Raw genomic sequence first — 22,454 nt, 5'->3', positions numbered from 1 at the left:
ATATCGTAAATAAATGTGACTGTACAGACCGAAATTAATGGGTGTGAAGATGTAGAGCGTATATTCAAAGATAGTCGATGGAAAAAAATTGTATTGACGGAAATTTTTCTTCTGCCTGTCACAGCCATACATATATATATATGTTTAATATGTATATATATGATATTATTATATAGGTAGTTTAGTATAGTATGTTACGTTGTAGATAGTATTAAGATAAAAAAGAAACGGAAATAAAATTTGTAAGGGCAGTAACACTAGTATTTCTGATCGATAAACTTATAGCTGACACTTTTTTAATATTATTTATGTAATTCTTCATATGTACAAATAATTAATATTTACAATACTTTTGCTTAGATAACTAGATACACGTTACTAAAGTAACATCGTTTACGTTATTTTTTCTATCTGCGTCAATAGAAACTCGATCGGAGGCATGTCTGTTGCTATATTATTATAATAAGTATAATTTGCATGGATTTTTTGTTTTATCTTCATTAATAACGATACATCTACACGTACATTATTCCCCCTTGCTTTCGCGCTTATCCACACTCGTGTATATGACATTGTTTTTATCACGTATAATTTTGTCTGTATGTACACACAATCTTTTATAAAATTTTCATAATACGTAGTGTCTAAGAATCAGCTCCGCCGCGCAAGAGCCCGAGAGAAACGCGCCAGGACGAGTAGTATTGGTCGCAATCTTTTTTTTTTTTTTTTTTTAATTTTTTGTCAATCATTCGATTTCGGGAGAGATTCATCTAAAGTGGTAATATTGAATTTGAAAGGCCACATACTCGTCGTTACGCGTTTCCTTGACTCTCGCGTATAGCTCGCGGAGTGAGAGAGAGTGTGAAATGACGAGCCGATTCGAGTTCGCGTCTGAGCGACGTGCCCCTCGAGTCTCGCTCCTTTCGCTTTTAATTGTTTATTCATAAATTAGAGTTTAATTACTTGCTTTTACTTGTTTTCTTTAATAACCTGCACATCTAACTAGGCTAAGCAGGTTTACTCGCGTGTGTGTATGTGTGCGTGTGTGTGAGTTTAATGATGCGTGTATACGTGTCTCTGTGTACAAGTATCGCCTCACTCGCTCGTTTAAAAGTTACAACGCGCACTGTCGAAGTCGTAGAGAGCTTCACGATGACACACACGCGCGCTCTCCTCAGTGGCAGTGTTTTGCTCGGACGTGCGCGGGAAAATGCGAAATTTATTCGTTCGCACTAGCGGGGGCTTACGTAAGAACGTCGGCCGCACGCGCGCGCACGTCTTCTTCCGCCTCTTTTTACTCCTTCACATTCCGTATTCATCGTCAATTTTCTCTCTCTATCTCTCTCTCTCTCTCTCTTTCGCTAATAGACTCTCGTATATAGACTCTTTACGTAAACCGCGTGTGGTGCGCATCGAGAGGCGAGCTTTCAAGGATCTTGTAATTTTCCGGCGAGCGAAGAAACTTTTGAAGTCGGAATATCGCCGGCTCGATCGGGCTACTTGTCGAACGCGCGGGAGGAATGTCGCTGCATACGAAAAAAGAAAAGCATAATATACAATGCTCCATATCAACACGTCATATATAACATCATCTAATTTCGAGAAAGCCCCACTCGCGCAAAAACGTCCAGCGTTTTAAAAATCTGTCTCGTCGTATTTTTCCATCGTCCGCTTATATCAATGAGAAACATAATAAGTCCTTATAATTTATATAAAAATCCTCAACGACGATAATAAAAAGTATATAATATAATGATCAAACAGCTGGCGTGATAGCTCGAAAAATATATATAAGTAAAAATAAAAAATGTACATCGAAATTTTCGCATTCTCTCTCACTCATTCATCGTAGCATATTCCTCCTCGCGTCGTCGGCTACTTTCTTACACACGAATACACACACACGCACGGAGAGATGATCGCCCGTCGGCTAGATCCAAAAGCTTCTAGAGCTCGCTCGAGAATCTAAAGATTCGAGTCTCTGTCTCGGAGGATCCCTGAAAGCTCCCACTAGCTATACTCCTAGCCGTACACTCTCGACTATAAATACGGCACCTGTGTCGGCCGCGCGCGCTGTGCGTACTGCACACCCTAGTTTCTCCTCCTCCTCTCCGATAGTATATTATAGACTTTGCATTTATAGAAGCAGTGACACTGACTACTATTGTTCTCTAATATATGTATCGGCGGCTCGCGTATACTCGCGCGTTGCGCCCGCTGAATTTTTTTTTATTTTGTTTTAATTATCTCTATACTCTTTCTTAAAATCGCCTCGTCTCTTTCTCTCTCTCGATACACTCGCCGCGCACATCGTCTCCCTTCGTCGCAATAGGAATCTTATTATCTTATGCAATTAGAGCTAATGTCGTTTGTACCATCGATGGGGACGCGCGCGTCTGGTTGCGCGCGTGCGATTTGCGGAATAAAATTGTCGGAAGTGTGTGAGTGCCTGTGTAAGTATTGCGCGCGAGTAGCTCATATCGCGCGCGAGCTTGCAAAATACAGGTCGACTTAACGCTACTTAAGTTAAACACTTTCTTTCCTTCGTCGTTTATTGCTCGTTTGTCGCGCTGTGTGCTGCGTCCCGACAATGTTTCCTCGATTCCTCCTTTCGTCGCGACGTGCGTGCGCATGGGTGTGTGTGTGTGTCGGTGGATGTGTGTACGTGTGTGTGTGTGTGTTTATATATATCCCATTCGTTTCGATATATAGGAAAATGCGTGTACCGCATGGTTGACGTTCTAACGTTCGTTCGCATCGCCTCTTGTATTAGGAACATTTGGAAAAAATTCAAGATTCAATTTTCGCCTTCCGACTATTTAGTGATGCCCTTGAAGAAGCGAGGAGCGGCTTATTCGAAGAGGGCGAGAATGTCGTCGTTCGACGGCGGGTTTCCGCTGCTGGCGCCGCTGCTCGGCGGCGTGTTCAGGTCCGGCGGGTCCAGATACGAGAGCAGCTCCATCGGGTCCACTACGGTGTCGGGCAAGAGCTGCAACGGAAAGAGGACGGTTGGTAAATAATGGGCACATTATAGCTAGAAAAGAGCAGAAAAAGCCGGCGCAAGAGAAAACCGCGCGCATAAGGGGGGAGAACTTACGTTGAGCGCTTCCTGACCGGCGTCTCCGTCGATGACGGCCGTGGGGTCAAAGTTCAGGTCGGATCCGATGATGTCGGAGGTGTCGGCGACGCCGGGCACGCCGCTGCCCGTCGAGCTGTTGAGATTGTTGCCGCTCGTGTCTTGCGATACGGAGGGCGCGACGCTCGGGGGGCCGCTATTTCCGCCGCCGCCGCCGCCACCAGGAGTGTGAGGAGTGTGCGGTGTGTGGGGCATCTGCAACAGAGAGCGCGAGCAACATTTTTAGATACTTCCCTCTCTTATCCTTCGCTCCGCTCTATACGCGCCGAGTGAGAGAGAGAGAGAGAGAGAGAGAGCTATGCACGCTGGCCTATTATTATTTCGGTTATTCTCGCGCGCGGCCGAGACTCGGCGACGAAGCTCTCTGCTCTCTCTCTCTCTCTCTCTCTCTCTCTCTCTCTCTCTCTCTCTCACTCGCAGCGGCGCTTCATAATTCGATAATATTTCTAATAAACCTAGTTCGCGGCGGGTGTAGCAAGAGGGAGACGCGGCGTTTATTTTGGCGAGAGGAGGATATGGATGTAGGTGGAGCTCGCGATCTGTTTTCTCAAAGAGTTATTGAAAATTACCTGATCGCCCAGAGACTTGTCGATGGCATTCAGGTGGTCCAGCGAGTTGGTGTGGTCGTTGAGGTGCGAGAGCGCGTTCGTGTTGGAGAAGTCGTTCTGTCCGGGGTTGCCGCCCATGGACATGTCTCCGCCGAGTCCGGCGCTCATGCTCGCCGGGTTGTTGGCCTGCGAGACGGAGGTGGACGAGGGCGTGCCGGGGTTCCGACTGCCGTAGGCCTGCTGCGAGGACGGCGAGCCGCCCATCATCGAGCCGCTGACGATGCTGTTCATGTCCGGCGGCATGTACGGGCTCATCGCCTGGTTCGCGTCCATCCAGCTGTTCATCGTCGGCATGTTCATGCTGCCCGGCGACATGGCCTTGGTGTTGAGCCGCTTGCACTCCTGCTCGTCCTGCTCGGACTTCTTCGGCTTCCAGTTGGCCGACGAGTCTATCGTCACCTCCTCCACGTCCGGCGAGTTCGTGTTGTTCAGGATGCCCCACATGTACTGGTCCACCTCGAGGCCCTCCAGTTGCGCCGGTTTACTGCGAAAAGATATCGGTTAATACGCTGTGTTATAAGCGGCTCTCTTATATTTGGCTGAACTCTGGCAGTAGGTCTACTCACGTGCAAACGGGACACCTCCAATTTCCGCGCTCGCAGTTCAGCTGCAAGTACGACTCGAGATCGAAGCACTGTATGTGCTTGCAATCTTGGCCTCGCGCCGGTAGCGTGATTCGCTTCAGAGTTATGGGACACTTGAGCGACACCTGCGGACAGATATGTTGATGGTTGTTCATGTATGAGTATACCGACTAATTAATCCGATACTTCATATCATATCGAGCCTCGAAAATCGTACCTTTATCGACGTATGCTCGAGGGCGTCCTTCTCCGTGGGCATTCCGTTGCTGGGGTGGGTGTTGCTGAAGTTCCTCTTGATCTTCGTTACGCCATGCTCCGCGGTGAGGAGTCGCTTGCGCAACAGGCCCTGCAGCACGCTCTGCACGCTCGGCCGATGGACCAGTTGCAGGACGAATAGGTGCGACTGGAAGCGGAGAAATTTTTTATTTCCACACACATACGTTGTGACAAAAGTTATTAATTCAGTGTAGTATACTCACACAGCAGCAGGCGGACACGGTGATCTGGATAGTGTTGCGGCCGTTCTGGCAGATGTCCTTGAGGTATAGGGGCTTGTGAGACGACTTGTTTTCCCCTCTGTCGATGTGGAGCGGCATCGCGTTTACCGATATCTGGACGCTCAGAGGCCAGTTCGTGTTCATTTGCCTGTCCTCGTGGTGGAAGCATTTCAGCTGCAGCTCGAGGTCCGGCCGCAGCATTAGCGTCGAGTGGACCGTGTTCTTCAGCTGGAACACGTGGTTGCTCACCGCCAGGTTGTGCTCCAGCCGGAACGGTGGCAGGATTATGCCGTCCCTCACCGGGAATGTTAGTCGCAGCTCTTCCTCTTCTGTAAATTAAGCGCACATCGGGTTAATACATTTTTCCGAGCGATGCAGTAATAAAGACAAAAAAAGGAGAAGAGAAAACTCCGCAGCGGATGAGAGGCGGCAACGGTCCCCCGCGCGAGAGAAAGAAAGAGAGTCAATAAATTTAGAATTTCCGTAAAAGTCTTTTTATAGAAGCCGCTGCTGCCCACGTGCAGAGCGAGGCCCTCGGATATAGCCCCGAAACGTCTTAAAATATGCCGCGCTGCGTCATCTCTCTCTCTCTCTCTCTCTCTCCCTCTCTCTCTCTCTCCTCTAGCTTGGGGAGGAAAAAACCCATGGTCTCGGAATCGTCCCGCAGCCCCCGAAATTCGGCCAGAAAAGCGCAGGTATTCCCCGGAAGAGGAGAAAAAGAGAGTCATTTACGACGGCCGTTTAAAAATCCCCGCGGCGGAAGTATGATTTACGGCTCTGTTTATCCGCGTGACGACTCAATTCGCACTCGTCTGTGCCGAGTTGTTAACCTTCGGTTTCGGCAATAAGCCCCGCGCCCCCCGACGCGCGGCTGATCCCCGCGCGCTGAAAGAGAGGTGAAAGCTCCTCGTTATGGTCGTCTAAATATTTTCTACTCACTGGACATCATGGGCTTCATGTCGTTGAAGCCGTGCTTGCCGTCCGAGTTGGGACTGACGTAGGGCGGTATGTTTGAGGCCGGCGTGAGCGGGGGCGTCGGGTTGCCGGGGATCGGGCTGTGCTGGTAGTTCATGTTGCCGCCGCCCTGGACTCCGCCGGCGGACCTCATCGGCGAGCCGTCCTGCTGGCCGTACTGGGCTCCGTAGGTGGGCGCGCCCTGGCCGTAGACTCCCGGGTTGCCGGGTTGCTGTTGCTGCTGTTGCTGCTGTTGGTGGCTCGTGTGGTACTGCTGCGCGGCAGCGGCGGCCGCGGCCATGGGGTTGACCTGCGGCTGCGGCGGCTGCTGCTGCTGCTGTTGCTGCGGGTGGTGGACCGCGCCGGGCCCGTGGTGGTGGGACTGCATGGGGTTGAGGCCAGCTCCGGTCGCGGAGCTCTGGCTCGCGTAGTACTGACTAGCCTGGCTAGGCACGCCTCCGTAGGCCGGTGCCATCGTCTGGGCTTGCTGCTGCTGCTGCTGCTGCTGCTGCTGCCTGACCCCGGCGGCGCCCCTCATCATCGCGGACGTCGTGCTCGCGGAGTAGCCGGTCGCCGACATCGCCGCCGGGTTCATCTGCTGCTGCTGCAGCGAGGCCTGGTACTGCTGCTGCTGCAGCGAGGCCTGGTACTGTTGCTGCTGCTGCTGGAGCTGGTGCTGCTGTTGCTGCTGGACCTGCTGCTGCTGCTGCTGCTGCTGGGCCTGCGCCTGGGCCTGGGCCTGGAAGGCGTTGGGCCTCGCAACGTAGCCATTGGGGTACTGCTGGCCGGCCGGCATACCCCCGTAGGCCCCGTGGCTCATGCCCACCGTCGGGGCGCCCGCGCCGTAGGGGACCTGCTGCTGGGGTTGTGGCTGCGGCTGTTGCTGCTGCATGCGCTTCTGCGTCGCGTGCATCGCAGGGTTCGGGTACGGCGCCATTCGCCTCGCGTACGCCTGCTGAGATTGCTGCTGCTGTGAAAATGCAAGGGCTCGTTTTTCGATCTCTGTTTGTCTTTTGGACGCGCGGGATGGCTTGTCGAGTGTAGTTTATGGGCCATCACGCTGCGCGAGGGGCTAATTCTCTGTTTGGAAACAGTGCCGCGGGTGATTATCGAGATTTACTGCCGGCGCCGCTTTCCAAACTCTGCCTTGGTTCCGTCGCGGAAAAAGTTCTTCCAGATTCGTTCCGAGGCAATATTATTAGCGGCGAGTTTATTGTTCTTGCGGCTCTCGCGAAGCCGGCCGAGTTTACGAAGACGACGATAGAATCGCTCCTCGTACCGAGCAGCGCAGCGCCGGCGGCTTACGAGAGAATTAAACCTTGCAGACGGAATTAGACGGCTATATTTTACATATCGAAGCGATTGGCTGCGTAAAGAGTCAAAAGTAGAATCCTCGGAATATAACGCGTCCGGAGCAGAAGTAGCGCGAGCTCAGTCGAGTGCGACAAAACTCTCGCGCTGGAAATATTTCGATATAAGAACTTTAAACTTCCAGTCTGGCCGACCGCGATTAACATATATTACAATTTTCTTATCTTAATGTATGCAAATCGCTATCGCGTCCAAATTGTGTATGTATCAGCTCGGAATTCTCGACATTGTCTCGGCGCGCGTGTGTGATTGTTTCCTCGTTGAAAAACTCACCTGCATAGTCATCTTGTTTATAGGAACTCCGGTGCCGGGCATCGCGCTGTTCATCATGCCGACGTTGCCCATTTGGCTCATGGCGCTCATCGGCGAGATGCCGCTGCTCATGCCGGCGTTGCCCATATTGCCGACTCCGGCGTTGCCGCCTCCGCCCATCATCATGTGGTTCATGGGGTTGCCGCTGGCCATGCCGCTCATCGAGTTCATCGAGTTGATCGGGGACATCATGGGGTTGACCGAGCCCATGCTCCCGTAGTTGTTCATGCCCATCGGGCCCATGCCCGTCATCGGGCTGCGCTGGTTGTAACCCATCGTGTTGTACGTTTGGTGCGCCATCGCGTGCTGACTCTGCATCTGCGAACAGGATGACGAGGCTCGCTTTGTTTATCGATTCTCGCGAGTGTGCGTGCGAAATAATTTATTGAACTCGCGATCGGGTATTGAGCATTCGTCTGGTTCGCGCGCGGACTTTATTGCAGATGCTAAATTTTCTTTGATGATTTGCACAATTCATCGAGCTGCTGGATGTTATTAATCGCGGCGAATTATTTCTATGGCGAGGTATAGAGATTTATTCTCGGCGGCCGTCGCTGTGTGACACCTTCTCTGCCGTTGTTATGAGAGTCGCGGGAGAAAAAAGTGTTTACGAGTAAGTACCTCCTCTCTCGTGACGTCGAAAGCAGTCTTATGCAATGACAATTACGACACGAGCCGACCAGTCGTTATTTCGCAGTCGCGAGAAAAATAATCTACGTACAGAAAATACACCAACCTGATGATTGTACTGCGAGGAGAGGTCCTGGCGATCCTGCATTGCCAACGCGCTAACGCTAGCAGCAAGGGCGCTAGCAGTGGCAGTGGCAGCTGCCACCATCGCCGCGCGCGGCAATGATCGGCCCCGGGCCTCCTCGGGCCCTCGACTCCCCCGCTGCTATGTTGCCGGCCTGTCCTGTCTGCCTGCCTGCCAACTGACCGAGCGTCGCACGCGTCGGGGAAATACCAGTCTCCCTCTCCCCCACTCGCTCTCCCTCTCCTCAGCACGCGGCTTTTCCTGCTACAGCCGAGCAGACGACGCCGCTACTCCAGGGCCCAGCGGACTGCGCTGAGGCTTCTGCTCGTGTCCATCTGCAAACGAAAAGCAAAATGCCGCTGCGTTAGTATACGAGCCTGCTCTCCTCTCTCTCTCTCTCTCTCTCTCTCTCTCTCTCTCTCTCTCTCTCTCTCTCTCTCTCTCTCTCTCTCTCGCATGAAATACAACGCCTCGGGACAGATGGCGACTTTTCGGACTGCCGTACGGTCTGACCCCTCTCTTCCTTCGATTTTTTTCACGTCTCGTGCGCTCGCTCTCGGGCTCTCGTTTTTTTCCTTTTCACTCGCCGCGGCGGAGTTTATCGAACGTTAGCTTCGTGGGATGAGCCCTTCCCTTTTTTGTGCGTATAGCCGCACACTATACAGCAGACGCGCCCGGTCTGTTCTCGCTCATTCTATACACAGTGGAAATTGAATTTTATGGTGGTACACTTTGATGATAGGCTCCGTGTGTTTTTTTTTCCTTTCGAGAGCATTCTGGAGTGATTAGTGTTTTGACGCGCGCGTGCCGGCAATTAACGCTGTACAGGGGAAGGGGGCGTCCACATTTCGGGGGTAATTAATTGGCCGTGTGGCCTTTTTATACGCGCGTATGCAGGAGACAAGCGATCGCAATTATTTTGCAAGGCTTGCGCGGTTCTGCAACGCCGATCGATTGTAACATCAAGTGTGTGTGTGTGTGTATACACACAGTCAGAGAGAGAGAGAGAGAGAGAGAGAGAGAGACGAGCCCTACCCACGATTATGATTTATACCATTACCCGCGTTGAGACTTACGCAAATTCTCGAAATATTACGACGCCGCCGGTGCCGAAGTACGCGAGGTCCGACAAAAGAAAAGAGCAGAAAAGCAAACAAACGTGTAACGCGCTTGCGAAACGCCGAATAAAAAGTAGATAAGAATCGAAAGCCGCAGCAGCAGCAACGGCGACGACGTGTGTGTGCATGTATATGATTCGAAAGTCGAGAGTTTAGACGAAAGGAACGAGATGATAATGCCCTATTAACTTGTCCTCTGTCTCTCTCTCTCTCTCTCTCTCAGGCGCGCGCGCGCCGTAGTTACTTATAAGAGCTCCTTCGATCTCGGCGCGTCGAGCAATTCTTTCCCGAGAGAGAGAGAGAGCCGAGCTGAGCCGAGCGCAACCGAGCGCATTGCTGCTGCTGGCTTTCCCTTCACTCTCTCGCAACGAGTATATAGTAGCGTGAATGTGAATGGGGTGTCAACCCATAGGCGCATTTCCTGGGAAGGCCGACGCCGCGGCAACTTCACGCTCGTGCATTCCGGCCCCCGTGTCTGTATTATGTATACACGCTACACACACATACATAAACGCGCAGGCTTCGCTCCTTCTTGCGCGCAGGTATATACCCTGCGCACCCAAGGGAGAGAGAGAGAGAGAATACACTTGCGCGCGGTATAGCGCACAGACACGAGAGTCGCACCGTTAAAATTGTAATTTCACTCCTCGAGCGCTCGCGCTCCTCTATGTGATCGATACGACCTGCTCTCCTCGCCGCTTCGATTTCGCGCGCGCGCGCGCGAGACTAACGTCATCATTACCACGGCCTGCGAGTGCATTCTAGGATTAGAGCCGAGACATCGGTCCTTGCGGACTTTATTTTTAACATAACGGTACCGCATGTGCGCTCGCATCGCTGGAAAACGCGCTATTTAATAAAAGCTTCCGCGGTAGTCGTCGACGGCCACGAACACATAGCGTGTAACTATACGGCGGCCGAAGGATTAACGGTGAAGTCCGCAAGCAGCGCCGAGCGAAAGGACCCCCGTGGCGCTCGACTAGCCGCGCGAACGCTTGTTCTCCCTTTTGCACTTTCAGCCCCTACTGCCGGGCTGCTACTTCTCCTCCGCGCTGGCTGCAGCAGTCTGCTATATCTATACCAGCCCTTTCTCCCCACTTTCGGCTCGTTCGCACGTGTAGGTATACACACCGAGTTGCTGCTGCTGCTGCTGCTGCTGCTGCAGGCTTGTTGTATATCTTTGTTGCCGCTGACCTCTCCTTACTTCGTCGTCGGCGCCGCTCTTTCCGCACTTTTCGGCTTCGCTGTTCGCCTCCCTCCGTTTTCAAATATTCCGACCGAATGTTTTCGCCTCGGTTCTCATAATTGAACATTCGCGAACAGCCGAATATACACGTCGGCGGCGGCGAGAGAGTCGCGCGCTCGTTACTCGGCGTAAAAATGCAACTAGAAAATCGCTTTCAACAGCAAAGGCTGTGCGCGCCGCTCGCGGTAGCCTATATATCGGCAACGCGGACTTTCTCGCTCTCTCCCTCGTCGCGGCCCAGCAGCAGCATCGGCGCAATCTCTCTCGATTTTCACTCTCATTTTTTCCTCTCTCCCTCCCTCCGCCGACTACTATACTCCGTCCTCGAATATTAGCCGCGTATACACACACACACATACGCACACACACGTATGCTGAATATACGCGCGCGAATACCCATACAGCGGCGCTGCAGCTGCGAGAGAGCGAGCGAACGAGCGAGCGCCTCATCGAAGCCCTCATTGCTTTTCTGTGGGAAATGCACGTGCTCGCTATTCACACACGCGCGCCCGCACAATGCATCTCTCTGTGCTCGCGCGCGAGTGGTGGCCCCTAAAACTCTGCGCGCTGTATGTAGCGGGAGAGAGTTCGGAACCCAGTTTTTCGGGAATGTGTCGCGTGTGCTCTCTGCTGGACAGGGGAGCGAGATTCCAGTTTTTCGGCTTTTCAAAGCGTTTGCCGAGGCGGCGGCGAATCTTTCTTCTTCTCCTTTCGAGGATTTTAGAGAGAGAGAGAGAGAGAGAGAGATGTTTATCTTTCGGAAATTTTCGGCGCGTTTAGTCCTTCTTCGTTCCTCCTCTCTGTTGTCAGCGGAGGAAAAAGAGCTTATTTGCAAGTCGCCGCGAGAGAGGATCTCCCGGTAGATCTCCGAGCAAATCCGAAGCTTAAACTTTGCGCGAACCACATATTGCTTCTGTAAACAGACCGGAATTCATCACTTGACTGTTAAAGCGCGAGAGAGGGGCTTTTATCGAGAGCTATCCGGATTATCGTGTATATAGCTGTGGGACATACGCACTGGAGAATAGAAAATTTCAATTTCATAAAGCCGACGACGACGAAGCGAGATGTATAAGGTATATCGATTTCCATTCCTGTCAACGAGCGCGCGCGCAAAAAGCAAACGCGACATCGGAGATCCGGCCCACTTGCGCGCGCGGAAAAATCTCTCTCGAAGCCCGTGAAATTTCTCCTCGCCGTGTAATTCCACGATGTTATCGCCGCTGATTTAAGCAGCTCGTCCATTACCTCTCTCGCTCGCTCTCTGAAAAGCCAGGCGTGCGCGGAATAATGCAGTGCCGCAAAAAGTTCATCGACGTCCCGCGTGACGATCATGCAAAGGATGCAATTTTCTATTTTCCCTCTGACGCAAGTATACGCGTCGCCCACGCGACGACGACGGCGTTATAGAAAAGAAGAGAGGCGTATACTGCGTGCGCGAGTATAATGGGGAAGTGTTTTTTATTGGCGCGAACGATTCGTTTAACGCGTACAGTGCGCTATACCGGCTACGACGAGTGTATCAGTTGTAAATGCGCGGAATATAAGTGAGCGAGAGAGCGAGAGAGAGAGAGAGAGAATGGGGATAGCCCCCCCTAAGGCTGACGTCATCTAGCTACCCCCTTGACATGCATGCTGAATATGCTTCCCGATTCCCATCGACGATCGAGCTAACCTTCAGAGTCGTATCCCCCGATATTCTCCCTCTCTTTCATCCCCTTCTGCTCGGTTAGAGAGAGAGAAAGCTTTCTCGCGAATATTCCCCGGCTTCGAGCTCTCCCTCTCAATATTCATCTCTCTCTCTCTCTCTCTCTCTCTCTCTCTCTCTCTCTCTCTCTCACTTCCCTTCTTACGTGCGCCGCGCGCTCTGATTCAGAGGCCGGCCGCGACGCAGCGGCGACGACCCCACTATGTGTAGCTTTCTATTCTTAGATGTCAATATTTCGTCAACTACAGCCCGCCCAACACGCAACAATGGCGCGTATACACCTCGCCTCTACATATCCTACGTGTATTTAGCTCTCCTCTACGCTCATGTGTGCGCGCATGCGGTGACGTTCTCGCGCGTGTGTGTACGTTTGCACTTTCGCGTGCAGGTCGCCGCCGAGCCGCTTCTCGAAGGCTCTCCGTACTATGTGCCTGTGTGCGTGTCTATGTGTATGCAGTATGCATATACGCGCATGCTGGAAGAAGAGGAGAGCGAACGACGAGGGGAAGGATATAGGGAGCCCATTCATTAAGTTATGCAGCGACAATCATCGAGCGCGATCGTCTGCACCCAGGCACACACACACACACACACACACGCGCGCAACATTTTCCCTTGATTCTAGAGCCATGGCACACACAGGCCGTATATACCGCCGCTCTGAACTTTACGATGGGAGTCTAAAAAATTTTACTGGCTCTCTGCATCGCGCGCTGAGAAATTTCGTCGTGGGTTTTTTTCTCTCTCTCTGCCCTGGCTTCCGTGTATTAGATGCGACTACAGTGTGTGGGGGACTTTTCTACGTTATGCACACGTATTTTACGCGAGATAAGGAGCTGGGAATTGCGTCAAAGGTTCTCGGGTTTTTTCTTCTTGTCACCGATACACTGTTTGCCTTTGGTGGTAATTATATTCTGTTATTGCCGTGACGCTATGCCTCTTGGCCCCGCGCGGGAGCTCTGATGTCACGACGCCTGAAAACTGATGGCTGATGACTTCTGTTTCTTCTCTGACGCGTGGACTATTGATCGATTTTCTATTTTTTTCCTTCGACCGCACTAATACTTTTTTTCTTATCTCCCCGCGCGCGAGCTCGCGATGATTGCAGCTTTGACTCGGTGCATTAAATTCTTATGTTTAGTTTTATTGCCGGCGGTCGATAGCACGTCGAAATGTCGAGCGAGCAAATACAACGCAGCTGCGCAGGTTTCTATTGTTCATGAAAGAGCGAGCTTGCGGTGCGTGTGTTGTTGTTGAGGGGAAAAAAACATCGATAGCAAAAAATAACGTATTTGCCGGGAAATTTAATTATCAGGATATCTCGTCGGTAAAGTAGGATGTGTGCTGTATCCTTCGCTTTATGCGCGTGGCGAGTATGAGGTTACACAATGGATCGGAAAAAAAGATTGGAAAAACGACTGCTGTATAGAAAAACGTTAATTTTTCGAACGACAGACTTTTAATGCAAACGACATGACGAAGCATCGGCTGCTTGATATATTAAAAATCATTTAATTTTTTCTTCCCCCTCGATCTACGCAGATCCGGAGCGCAAAAAAGTCAAGCTTTCCGTCGACAATTAGCTTCTTTTTCTATGAACAGCAGCATGATCGTCTCGAAAGTCTCGAAATTCAATAAGAGAAAAACTCAAAGCCCCACTTAAAAGAACAATAGCTCCGCTCGTATTTAATTTAATTCCTCTCTCTCTCTCTCTCTCTCTCTCTCTCTCTCTCTCTCTCTCTCTCTCACTCACTCTCCGCTACTGATGCACTAATGAACCTTCATCCTCTGCACTGACATCAGCGTCTCTCTCTAAGCAGCCGCCGCTGCTATATACCATCCGCCGCGCACAAAGCGATAAATAGAAAAATTATTTTACGACTGCATTATCTAACTTTTTTTCTCCCGCTCGTTGTTTTCCCCTTCTCTCACTTTCGCGCGCGTGTATGAATTTCTTTCAAAGCGGCAGCAGCAGCGGAGAATCGAAGCTCGAGGCCAAGACGGCTGAACTGCGCAACGAGTAAGAGCGAGAGAGAGAGAATCAATGTTTTCCTTAAAGTATGACTCGCGATGACATGTATGAGGCGCATTGCGCACTCGGCTCGTGTGTCTCGATTTGTGTGTGTGTGTGTGTGTGTGCAGAGCCTGCAGCGAGGCACGTACTCCCGCCGCCGCACGAATCTTGAACGTGGGCTAATAAGGAAATAAACAATAAGTGGCCCCGAGGATAATCCGGATTGATTAGATTTAATTGATGCGAGAATGCGGGGTGGGGTGAGAGCTTTTTCCGAAGATCCGCCGCGCGGACAGCTCCGAAAAAGCTTTTTGCTTCTTCATAGCTAGTTCGACGCGATGACTACGTACTAATTGTTTCGTCGCGGAGTGTAATGTATCGGCGCTGTGTTATCTCTCCCCCTTTTGCGTCAGTTTCATCGAAGCGTTTTACGCGAAATCGATACACTTCGACGTATACATACTAGTATCGCTCCGTATGTGTGTTTGTGTGTGTGCCCTCTATTCGAGTGCACGTATTATAGCGTGTATTTTGTTTCTTATTAAGTTTCTTCGTTTCGAGCGATGAGACCGGAAAATTCTCGAGAAAAAAAAAGAAGGAGAGGATACGCGACTCGTCAAGCCGAGCAGCGAACGAAAGTTAAAGCGGGACCTTGAGAATGCAAGCCAGTCGAGCGGAGATAAATAATTAAAAATGAATTTCCAGCAATTATATAACCGCGCGCGCGAGCGAGCTAGCGAACGGCAGCAGCATAAACTAGGAAGCGCGCGCTGTATACTCGCGCTTGCAATAAATCAGAATTAGACAGCCGCGATGCTTGAAAAATTCGACAAGAACCAGAAGCTCGCGCATCGGCTCACAGAAAGTCCCGCAGCTCTCGATCAGCGAAAAGTTAAAGAGTTCACGGAAAAAGAAAAGAGAGTCGCTACACACAAGTATAGCGAATTTCGCACGATTGCGAAAGCCATTGTTATATTTCGCTCGGCATTAGCATACACACACGGTCGCGGCAGCGCTATATACTATACACACACACACACACGAGCTAAAGTGCGCTCAGCCTTGAAAAACTTCATCATCGAATGTCTCAGTCTGCATTCTTCGAGAAACCGGAACGCATGTGTCGAAGCAGCGACGTGTCGTCTCTCCCCCTCGGCAAATTGACCGTGTGTGTACGTATGAGTGAGTGTCTGTGTGTGCTTTCGAAAGCCGAGAAACAGAGAGAGAGAGAGAGAGAGAGAGAGAGAGTGTGTGTGTGTGTGTGTGTGTACGCGTTACAGTGAGTTTGAGCGCAAAACCGCGAGAGAGAGAGAGAGAGAGAGAGAGAGAGAGAGAGAGAGAGAGTCGAAGTAGATCTGATGTAAGGCGTATTAATAACGATGTCAGCGTATAGGAATATTACGCAAAACGGTAATCTTATCGTCCGTTAAGCGGCCGATAACGGTATATCCCGGACGAGCGGAGGAACAATATAGCCCTTATGAAAACCGAGTCAATGGGATCGGCCTACGTGACGCGGAGCAGCAGCGGCAGTAACCTCTCTCTCTCTCCTTCTTTTCCACTCCTTCTCTCTCCCGCGGCAGCATTTGAGCCTCCTGCACAACATCGTCGCTCTCGCGCGACGTCGTCGTCGCACACACACACACACACACAGGCCTATACGACTACACTGTATATACGTATATTATACTCCTCGCTCGCATTTCTCACGCTTTTGTACCAATATCGACTCTCCTTCTCAAGCTCTCGTTCAGCTCCTACTCTCCATTTCTACCTGTGTGTATACTATACGAGAGACCTATGTGTGTGTGAGAGAGAGAGAGAGAGAGAGCAAGCAACAGCGAGCTCTCCCTCTACACGTATAGCGCTCACATTCTCTTTTTACCTTCTTCCGCTTCGGCCCTTTTTTCACATACCTTTTCCCCTCCAGCGCTGCGCTCCGCCTTTCTCCGTCTCTCTCTCTCACTCGCGCGAGCTGCCGAGCGCTTACGTATACGCCGTGTATACTCCACTAAATTATTTGATAGGCTGAAGGACTCGCGACGCGCGTGAATCGTACGCGACACGCGCTCTCGTGTCGGGAGAAATAATAAAGAGGAGTTCTTGAGTCGCGCTGAACCTTGCCGGTCATTATAAATTATAATCGTAGCAAAAGCTCCGCTGGCGCTGTATACGTATAGCATTGAACGAGAGACAATGCGCGGCTCTGTTGATTTTGGAGCTTCTCGCGATGGATTTTTCGTAGACGTTTTCCGATGCAGGAAAATGATGATCCGTATACGTCAGTTGTTCTGCTCGTGCGAGCGCGATTTTTACGTCAGCGCATAATTATGTCTGTAGTAGAATAATAATAATGATGTTAGCTTCCGAATGCGAGCCGTCGAGACTATTTTTCCGCGAGCGAGACTCTATTCTATAAGTATAACATTACGAATATGCAAATATAATATCTATACATTTTTTTCAAATAATGTTACAAGGTTACCCGGATTATTCCGTCGTTAAAAAAAAAATGCTCAGTCTGGGAATTAGCATAAGGCTACCGCCAGCTATACAGATATACGAAAGCTGTTGGCGACGCATGTAGGTTATTCGTCTGCATTATTCTTTTAGCAATAATATCGTCAAAGTTCTGACAGTTTACAGCTCCTCGAGTGCCAAAATATTCTTCGAACTTCGAAGAGCGAGCTGAAACTACGCATTCGATTCAAAATAATTTTTAGTGCGTTATCGCGAGAACAATTAAATGATAAAATTTGATTATCAGTGCCGCATATAATGGCTCATTAAATTATTATCAATTTTACGCGTGTTGTGGTTAATGGCGGCGCGAGCGCGAACGAACTCTTCGAATCCGAGTCCGTATAGTTTTGCTCAAATCTTCTAATAAGCCGTAGGCGAGTTTACTCTATATTAATTAATTTTATTTCACAATATTAATAGATTAATTTTTTGCGCGCCGCGTTCGACCTAGAGCATTTTTCCCAGCAAACCAAGCGTGCTAGTATATGCTGGTTATTTATTATTTAACGATTTACAGTAAAAAAAATATAGTATCTCAACCCGCGCATTACACACCGCGATCCATAATCGTCAGGCATCGATTTATTCGCAAGTAATTTCAGGCTTCCACATACTCTCAGCTCCCGAAGCCAATAAATTTCGAATGCACAAGGCAACGTATGATCGACAGCGTAGATCCTAAACACGCTGATTTTAATAATTGTGCCGTAAAATTCAGCGAATAATGTTCCCCCGGCTAATTGTGAACACACCCTAAAATTCTTCAAACTTATCTCTCGCTTAACCCAGAATGCCGTGCAGTACAGTTACTCCTTTTCTCGTGCGCTTCTGCTCCGCGCGCGCTGAGAGTTCGAAGCGATTTTTCGGCAAAGATCGATTCATTTCTCGCTCTCGTTTCAACCGCGCAGCGGCGCAGCTCGCGCAGGCAGTTACTCAATATTCGTGCGCAAATAGCGCCTCGAAATAATTATGCGCGGATCGAAATAGACTTTATTAGCTCGTAGCCTAATGCCGCTTGGAAAACAGTAAATTCGTGTTTATTTTAGGGAGCTGCGCGCGCCTAGCCTGCACGTTTCGAAATGCCTCAACTACTCCCCCAAAAAGAGCCACGAAATCGATCGATCGACTCCTCTTCCGATTAACAATCAGCCCGCACGCATCGACAAGCTGCTGCTGCTGCTGCTGCTGCTCGACGACAATTAGAGAGCAGTCACGCCACGTAAACTTCGAGCGACCATATAATACTCGTCGTCTTGCGCGTGCGTTTTTTTCTGTTTTTTTTTTCTCGTTCTCTCCATCCATCTCCCTCTTTTACTCCTCGCGACCTACGCACGTGCCGCGCGAGCCTCTCCTTCGCAGGTATATACACACATAATAGAGCAGCGGCAGCAGCAGCAGCAGCGAATCTGGCGTCGACGTCGCGCGCCGAGTTGCATAAGCCCGATTTAAAGTCCATTACAGCACGAGTCGAGAGTAGCTAGCGATTTTCGACTCGGCGCCGCGCGACTGCCTTGTGTTTTGCTCATTATATGACGGCGACGTAAAACAACCTCGAGCTCTCTCTCTCTCTCTCTCTCTCTCTCTCTCTCTCTCTCTCTCTCTCTCTCTCTCTCTCTCTGTGTTCGTGTGAGTGTGTATATACGCGTTCGCGAGTGTCTGCGCAGAATGTATTTTGAATTTCGCGACTGGAGGGATACGTATAATACACTGCGCGGCGCGGCGTATATACTTACGCGACTTTTCCTCCTTGCGCTCATTCTTCTGAGCGAGCGCAAGTGCGCAAAAGCCCAGAGCCAAAGTTTCGCAATCGGCGATTTATAAAGGCGAGGGACTCGCTCTTTCTCTATATATCACATACTCAGTGTATGTGTGTAAATGAGTGTTTCGACGCTTAAAAGTGCGTAATTTCGGCACACGCCGAACTCTCTTTCTCTCCCTCACTCTATACTCTTCGGTGTGCGCGAAACTTACTCAAGAATCGAGAGTAAGTGAGGATTCGTCATTGAGTTTCGAACGTCGAGAGCGGCAATTCGCAAGGACTTTTATCTCTCGTACGACTGTGTATAAGAGAGAGAGAGAGAGAGAGAGAGAGAGAGAGAGAGAGAGAAACGTCGCCGACGAGCGGAACTTTTGTAATTGATTTTTTTTTCTTCGCTTATCGCGTACACACGCGCGCTCGCGTGGACTGCTTACAGTATTCCTATACGTTGGGCTCGTGTTTGCGCTGCTTTTCTGCTTGACTTTTTTTTTCGTCGAGAAAATTGAAGTACGACGAATGATTTTTTTTCTCTCAAAAATAAGCTCTGCAGAAATCGGACTTTCGCGTACATGCGTGCGGAGTGAATTTTCGTTTGCGCAATCGACGAGCGCGACCTTTTTCCTCGCGCGCAGATAAAGAGCGAGATAGTGTAGCACTTTTGCTGCCGAGATAATAACGAGCGCTCGACTTTGATCGGTTGAGCGCAGCGATACTCGCGGTAAAGGACACCTCGTATGCGTGCGCGCGAGCTTTATTATTAGCGGCGATCGTTTTGGAATTCTGACGAATTCCTCATTTTTGAAAGTACACACGATTTCGTAACAGTTTTTAACGGATTGGATTTTTTCATCGTAGGAAAAGTTTCTTTTTCACGCAGTGGACAAGGCCACTGGTCACCGTACTACGGTAATTTTAACTTTGTTTTCGAGTTTTTGGAGTCGTGTACGCAAACGGGAAAACTGTTATTATTACGCGAGGAATCCCGACTGTCGATGAATTAGATTTTTTTTCCGTTCACGGTCGTTATTAATTATCCTCCATAGGAAGACTGAAAAGGCTAAAATATTAGAAGGTGGCCGAATCGAATCCAATTAATCAGTGGCAGAAATAAAGAAACCGAACACTGACAACTGGCTACACGGACACACGGCGGTGACGCCAACCGAAATAAAAGGAACGCGATCGTTCACAGCAGAATTTCATCGTCATCAAATTTGGCAAAAGCCAAATATAGAGGGGTCCCTCGGTAATACCGCGGAATAATCTCGTTAAGCTATTTCGGACACCTTATAATATTTTTAGTCCCCGGCTATTTTCGCGCATCTACGAGCACACATTTCGCATTTTCCTTTTGTTTTTGCTGCCCCCAAAATTGCAATTCCAGAGAACGAACAGCCCGGCTGTATACGCGCACGGTTTGTATACATGTATAGAAAAAGCGAGCGGAAACATCTGACTGGTGCGAGGGGTCAACGCATCTGGCTCGAGCGCAGCAGCAGCTCGCTCGCGATTTCCGCGGGAAATTTGAAGAGCGGAGCTGCCGCGGCTCTAAAAAAATGTAGAGAGAAAACAATCTCGTATGCGGGTCTAAGTGTACACGAGACGTAATATTGCGATTGGCGTAGATACTCACTGGTGAAATCTCGACTGGCGCGTGTCTGGTCGTCCCTTTCTCTCGATTATAACGTCTGCAAGTGGGTGCGCTGAGAGTCGTGTGTTGCGGCTGTACAGCTACTCCTCTCGTAATCCAAAAGTCATTGACACAAAAGCTTGAGCACAGCCGAGAGAGGAGAGAGACAAAAAGGAAGGCGGCCGACACACATACAGCACAGTCACAATGCGGCCAAAGTAGTAGTTCTCTCTCTCTCTCTCTCTTATACTACTTACTACCGACAATTACTTTGCCTGCACGAAAGGAGAAATCGTCCGGCTCTCTGGTGGTAGCTAAGTACACACCTCGATCTCACTCTTACGTGTCTCGTCGTATTGTATCGCAATTTATAGTCACCCACTCGAATTTCAAGTCACATGCACAGTACCAAAACAACGGTCACAAAAAAATAAATAAAACACCCACAGTCACGGGGAGGAAATTTCCCTTGCAATTTTTTTGCTATTCACTGTCTGAAACGAAGGAAGGAAAAAAAAACAACAACCGTGCGGCAATGAGCAAAACAGTCTCTCGTGCCTGGCAAAAGTGGCTCGCTCGGCGTCGCAGAGCGCAGAGACAGCTGCTGCTCTCCCTCTGCGTGCGTAGCGGTCGAGCGCGCGAGTAGTACTACTGGCTAGCAGAAGCGCTCGGAAGCGTGTGCTCGTATACACAGAGAGCAGAGAGCTGCGCGCTGCGGCTGCTCTCTCTCCCTCTCTCTCTCTTGCTCGGCGCGCGCCGTATAGGATTCGCGGCCCGATTGACGGCCTACCGCTCGCACGGATGAACGTGCGGCGCTTCATCGGACTGGTGGCCGGAAGAAACGTCAAAACGCGCGCGTTTCACTCGCCCGACCCCCACCACTCGGACTGAGCCGAGCCAGCATACCGCGTGCGCCAGACGGAGAGAGAGAGAGAGAGAGAGAGGCTATACGGCCAGACTGCTATTTTCTCGGGCTCTGCGTCGCACTTGCGCCCGTAATACGGCTCTCTCTCTCTCTCTCTCGCTCGCTCTCCTTTCTCTCGTTCCGCTCACCCCCACCAGCTGCCGCCGCTACCTCCCCGCTCGATCCCACGCTTTGCGTTTCGGAGCCTATGTCGCGCGCACGTGTGGGAGAGAGAGAGAGAGAGAGAGCGCAGAGAGACAGATGCGCCGCGCGGTATACATGTATATACACACGGGGGAGAAGAGGCGAGGGGGGGGGGCGAGCGCATGCACACAGACGCTGCTCTTTCTCTCTCGCACTATCCGTGTATACGCGCCGTGCTCTCTCGCTCTGGAGGCACACGCGCTCGCGCTCTCGGCGGCGGCGTTTCTTTCCTCTTGCCTGGAATCCGGCGACGTCTCTCTCTCTCTCTCTCTCTCTCTCTCTCTCTCTCTCTCGCTTGCTCCTCAAGTATTTTCTTCCCCTCTCGTCTGCAACACTGCTGCTGCCGCTTCTCTCTTCTCTGCTCGACCTCGCCCCTACCACCGCTCCGTTCTCTCTCTCCTCCTCGCGCGCGCCTTTATATTTATACCCAACGGTCGGCGCGGTAGCGTACAACAAGCGTCCTTTAGTCCATCATTTGGCAGCAACAAACCGACTTATTGTCGGGGATCGCGCCTCGCGCCGATCGAAATTATTTTCTCCCCCCTTCGCCACCTCCTCGCGTGCGCCAGCTACTCTTTCGACGCTCTCTCTCTCTCTCTCTCTCTCTCTCTCTTTCTCTCTCTCTCTCCGCACGTGTATATAGGTATATTTCGCGAGCGACGTCGTCGTTGCATTCTCTCTCCGTCTCGCTATATACGTACGCTCTCTCCCCGCCGTCGTCGCCGCCGCCACCGCCGACGTAGGTCTAGACGAGCGAAAAGTCTCGGCTCTATTATCGCCGGCGCGAGGGAGAGAGAAAGAGCTGCTCTGCAGCTACCGCCGAGCTATTATGGATTGGGCTGGTTGCGATGCCGAGATCGATTCGGATTGGCTCGCACGTGTGAGAGCGTGTGAGTGTGTGCACACGGGGTGTCCTGCTTTTTTCTTGTTCTTTCCTCGCCTCGGCTGTAAATCGGAGGGGCGAGTATGGTGTGCTGTACACATACACATACACGAGCGTATAGAGTAGTTTTACCACTGTTGTCCGCAGCGCGAGAAATTCTGCGTCGCAGAGAGACGACGGTACAAGGGGTTGTTTCGGGGGAGGGAGCAAGGGGGGGTGATTTTTTTCTTCTTTTCGACCTGCGATGGA

General features: G+C 50.7%; 1 protein-coding gene across 2 annotated transcripts; it reads right to left on the bottom strand.

Moving 5' to 3' along the window:
- Positions 1 to 286: 286 nt before the first annotated feature.
- Positions 287 to 21,036, bottom strand: LOC100119422 (zinc finger MIZ domain-containing protein 2). 2 transcript variants are annotated; one of them, XM_008213140.4, is made up of 10 exons: positions 20,218 to 21,036; positions 8,199 to 8,551; positions 7,424 to 7,780; positions 5,765 to 6,749; positions 4,808 to 5,154; positions 4,546 to 4,731; positions 4,311 to 4,453; positions 3,706 to 4,228; positions 3,098 to 3,331; positions 287 to 2,989 (listed from the first exon to the last, which is right to left on the bottom strand). In XM_008213140.4, the coding sequence occupies exons 2-10, from the start codon at positions 8,298 to 8,300 to the stop codon at positions 2,852 to 2,854; spliced, it is 3,015 nt and encodes a 1,004-aa protein (XP_008211362.1). In that variant the 5' UTR covers positions 8,301 to 8,551; positions 20,218 to 21,036; the 3' UTR covers positions 287 to 2,851. The 2 variants fall into 2 exon arrangements, with proteins under 2 accessions (XP_008211362.1, XP_008211364.1); XM_008213142.4 differs by having other exon boundaries at positions 5,765 to 6,746; positions 20,218 to 20,891.
- Between the last annotated feature and the right edge of the window lie 1,418 nt (positions 21,037 to 22,454).

This window comes from Nasonia vitripennis, chromosome 4, assembly GCF_009193385.2.
Source record: "Nasonia vitripennis strain AsymCx chromosome 4, Nvit_psr_1.1, whole genome shotgun sequence".
NCBI lineage: Eukaryota > Metazoa > Arthropoda > Insecta > Hymenoptera > Pteromalidae > Nasonia > Nasonia vitripennis.
This window is presented reverse-complemented; position numbering and strand designations above follow the sequence as displayed.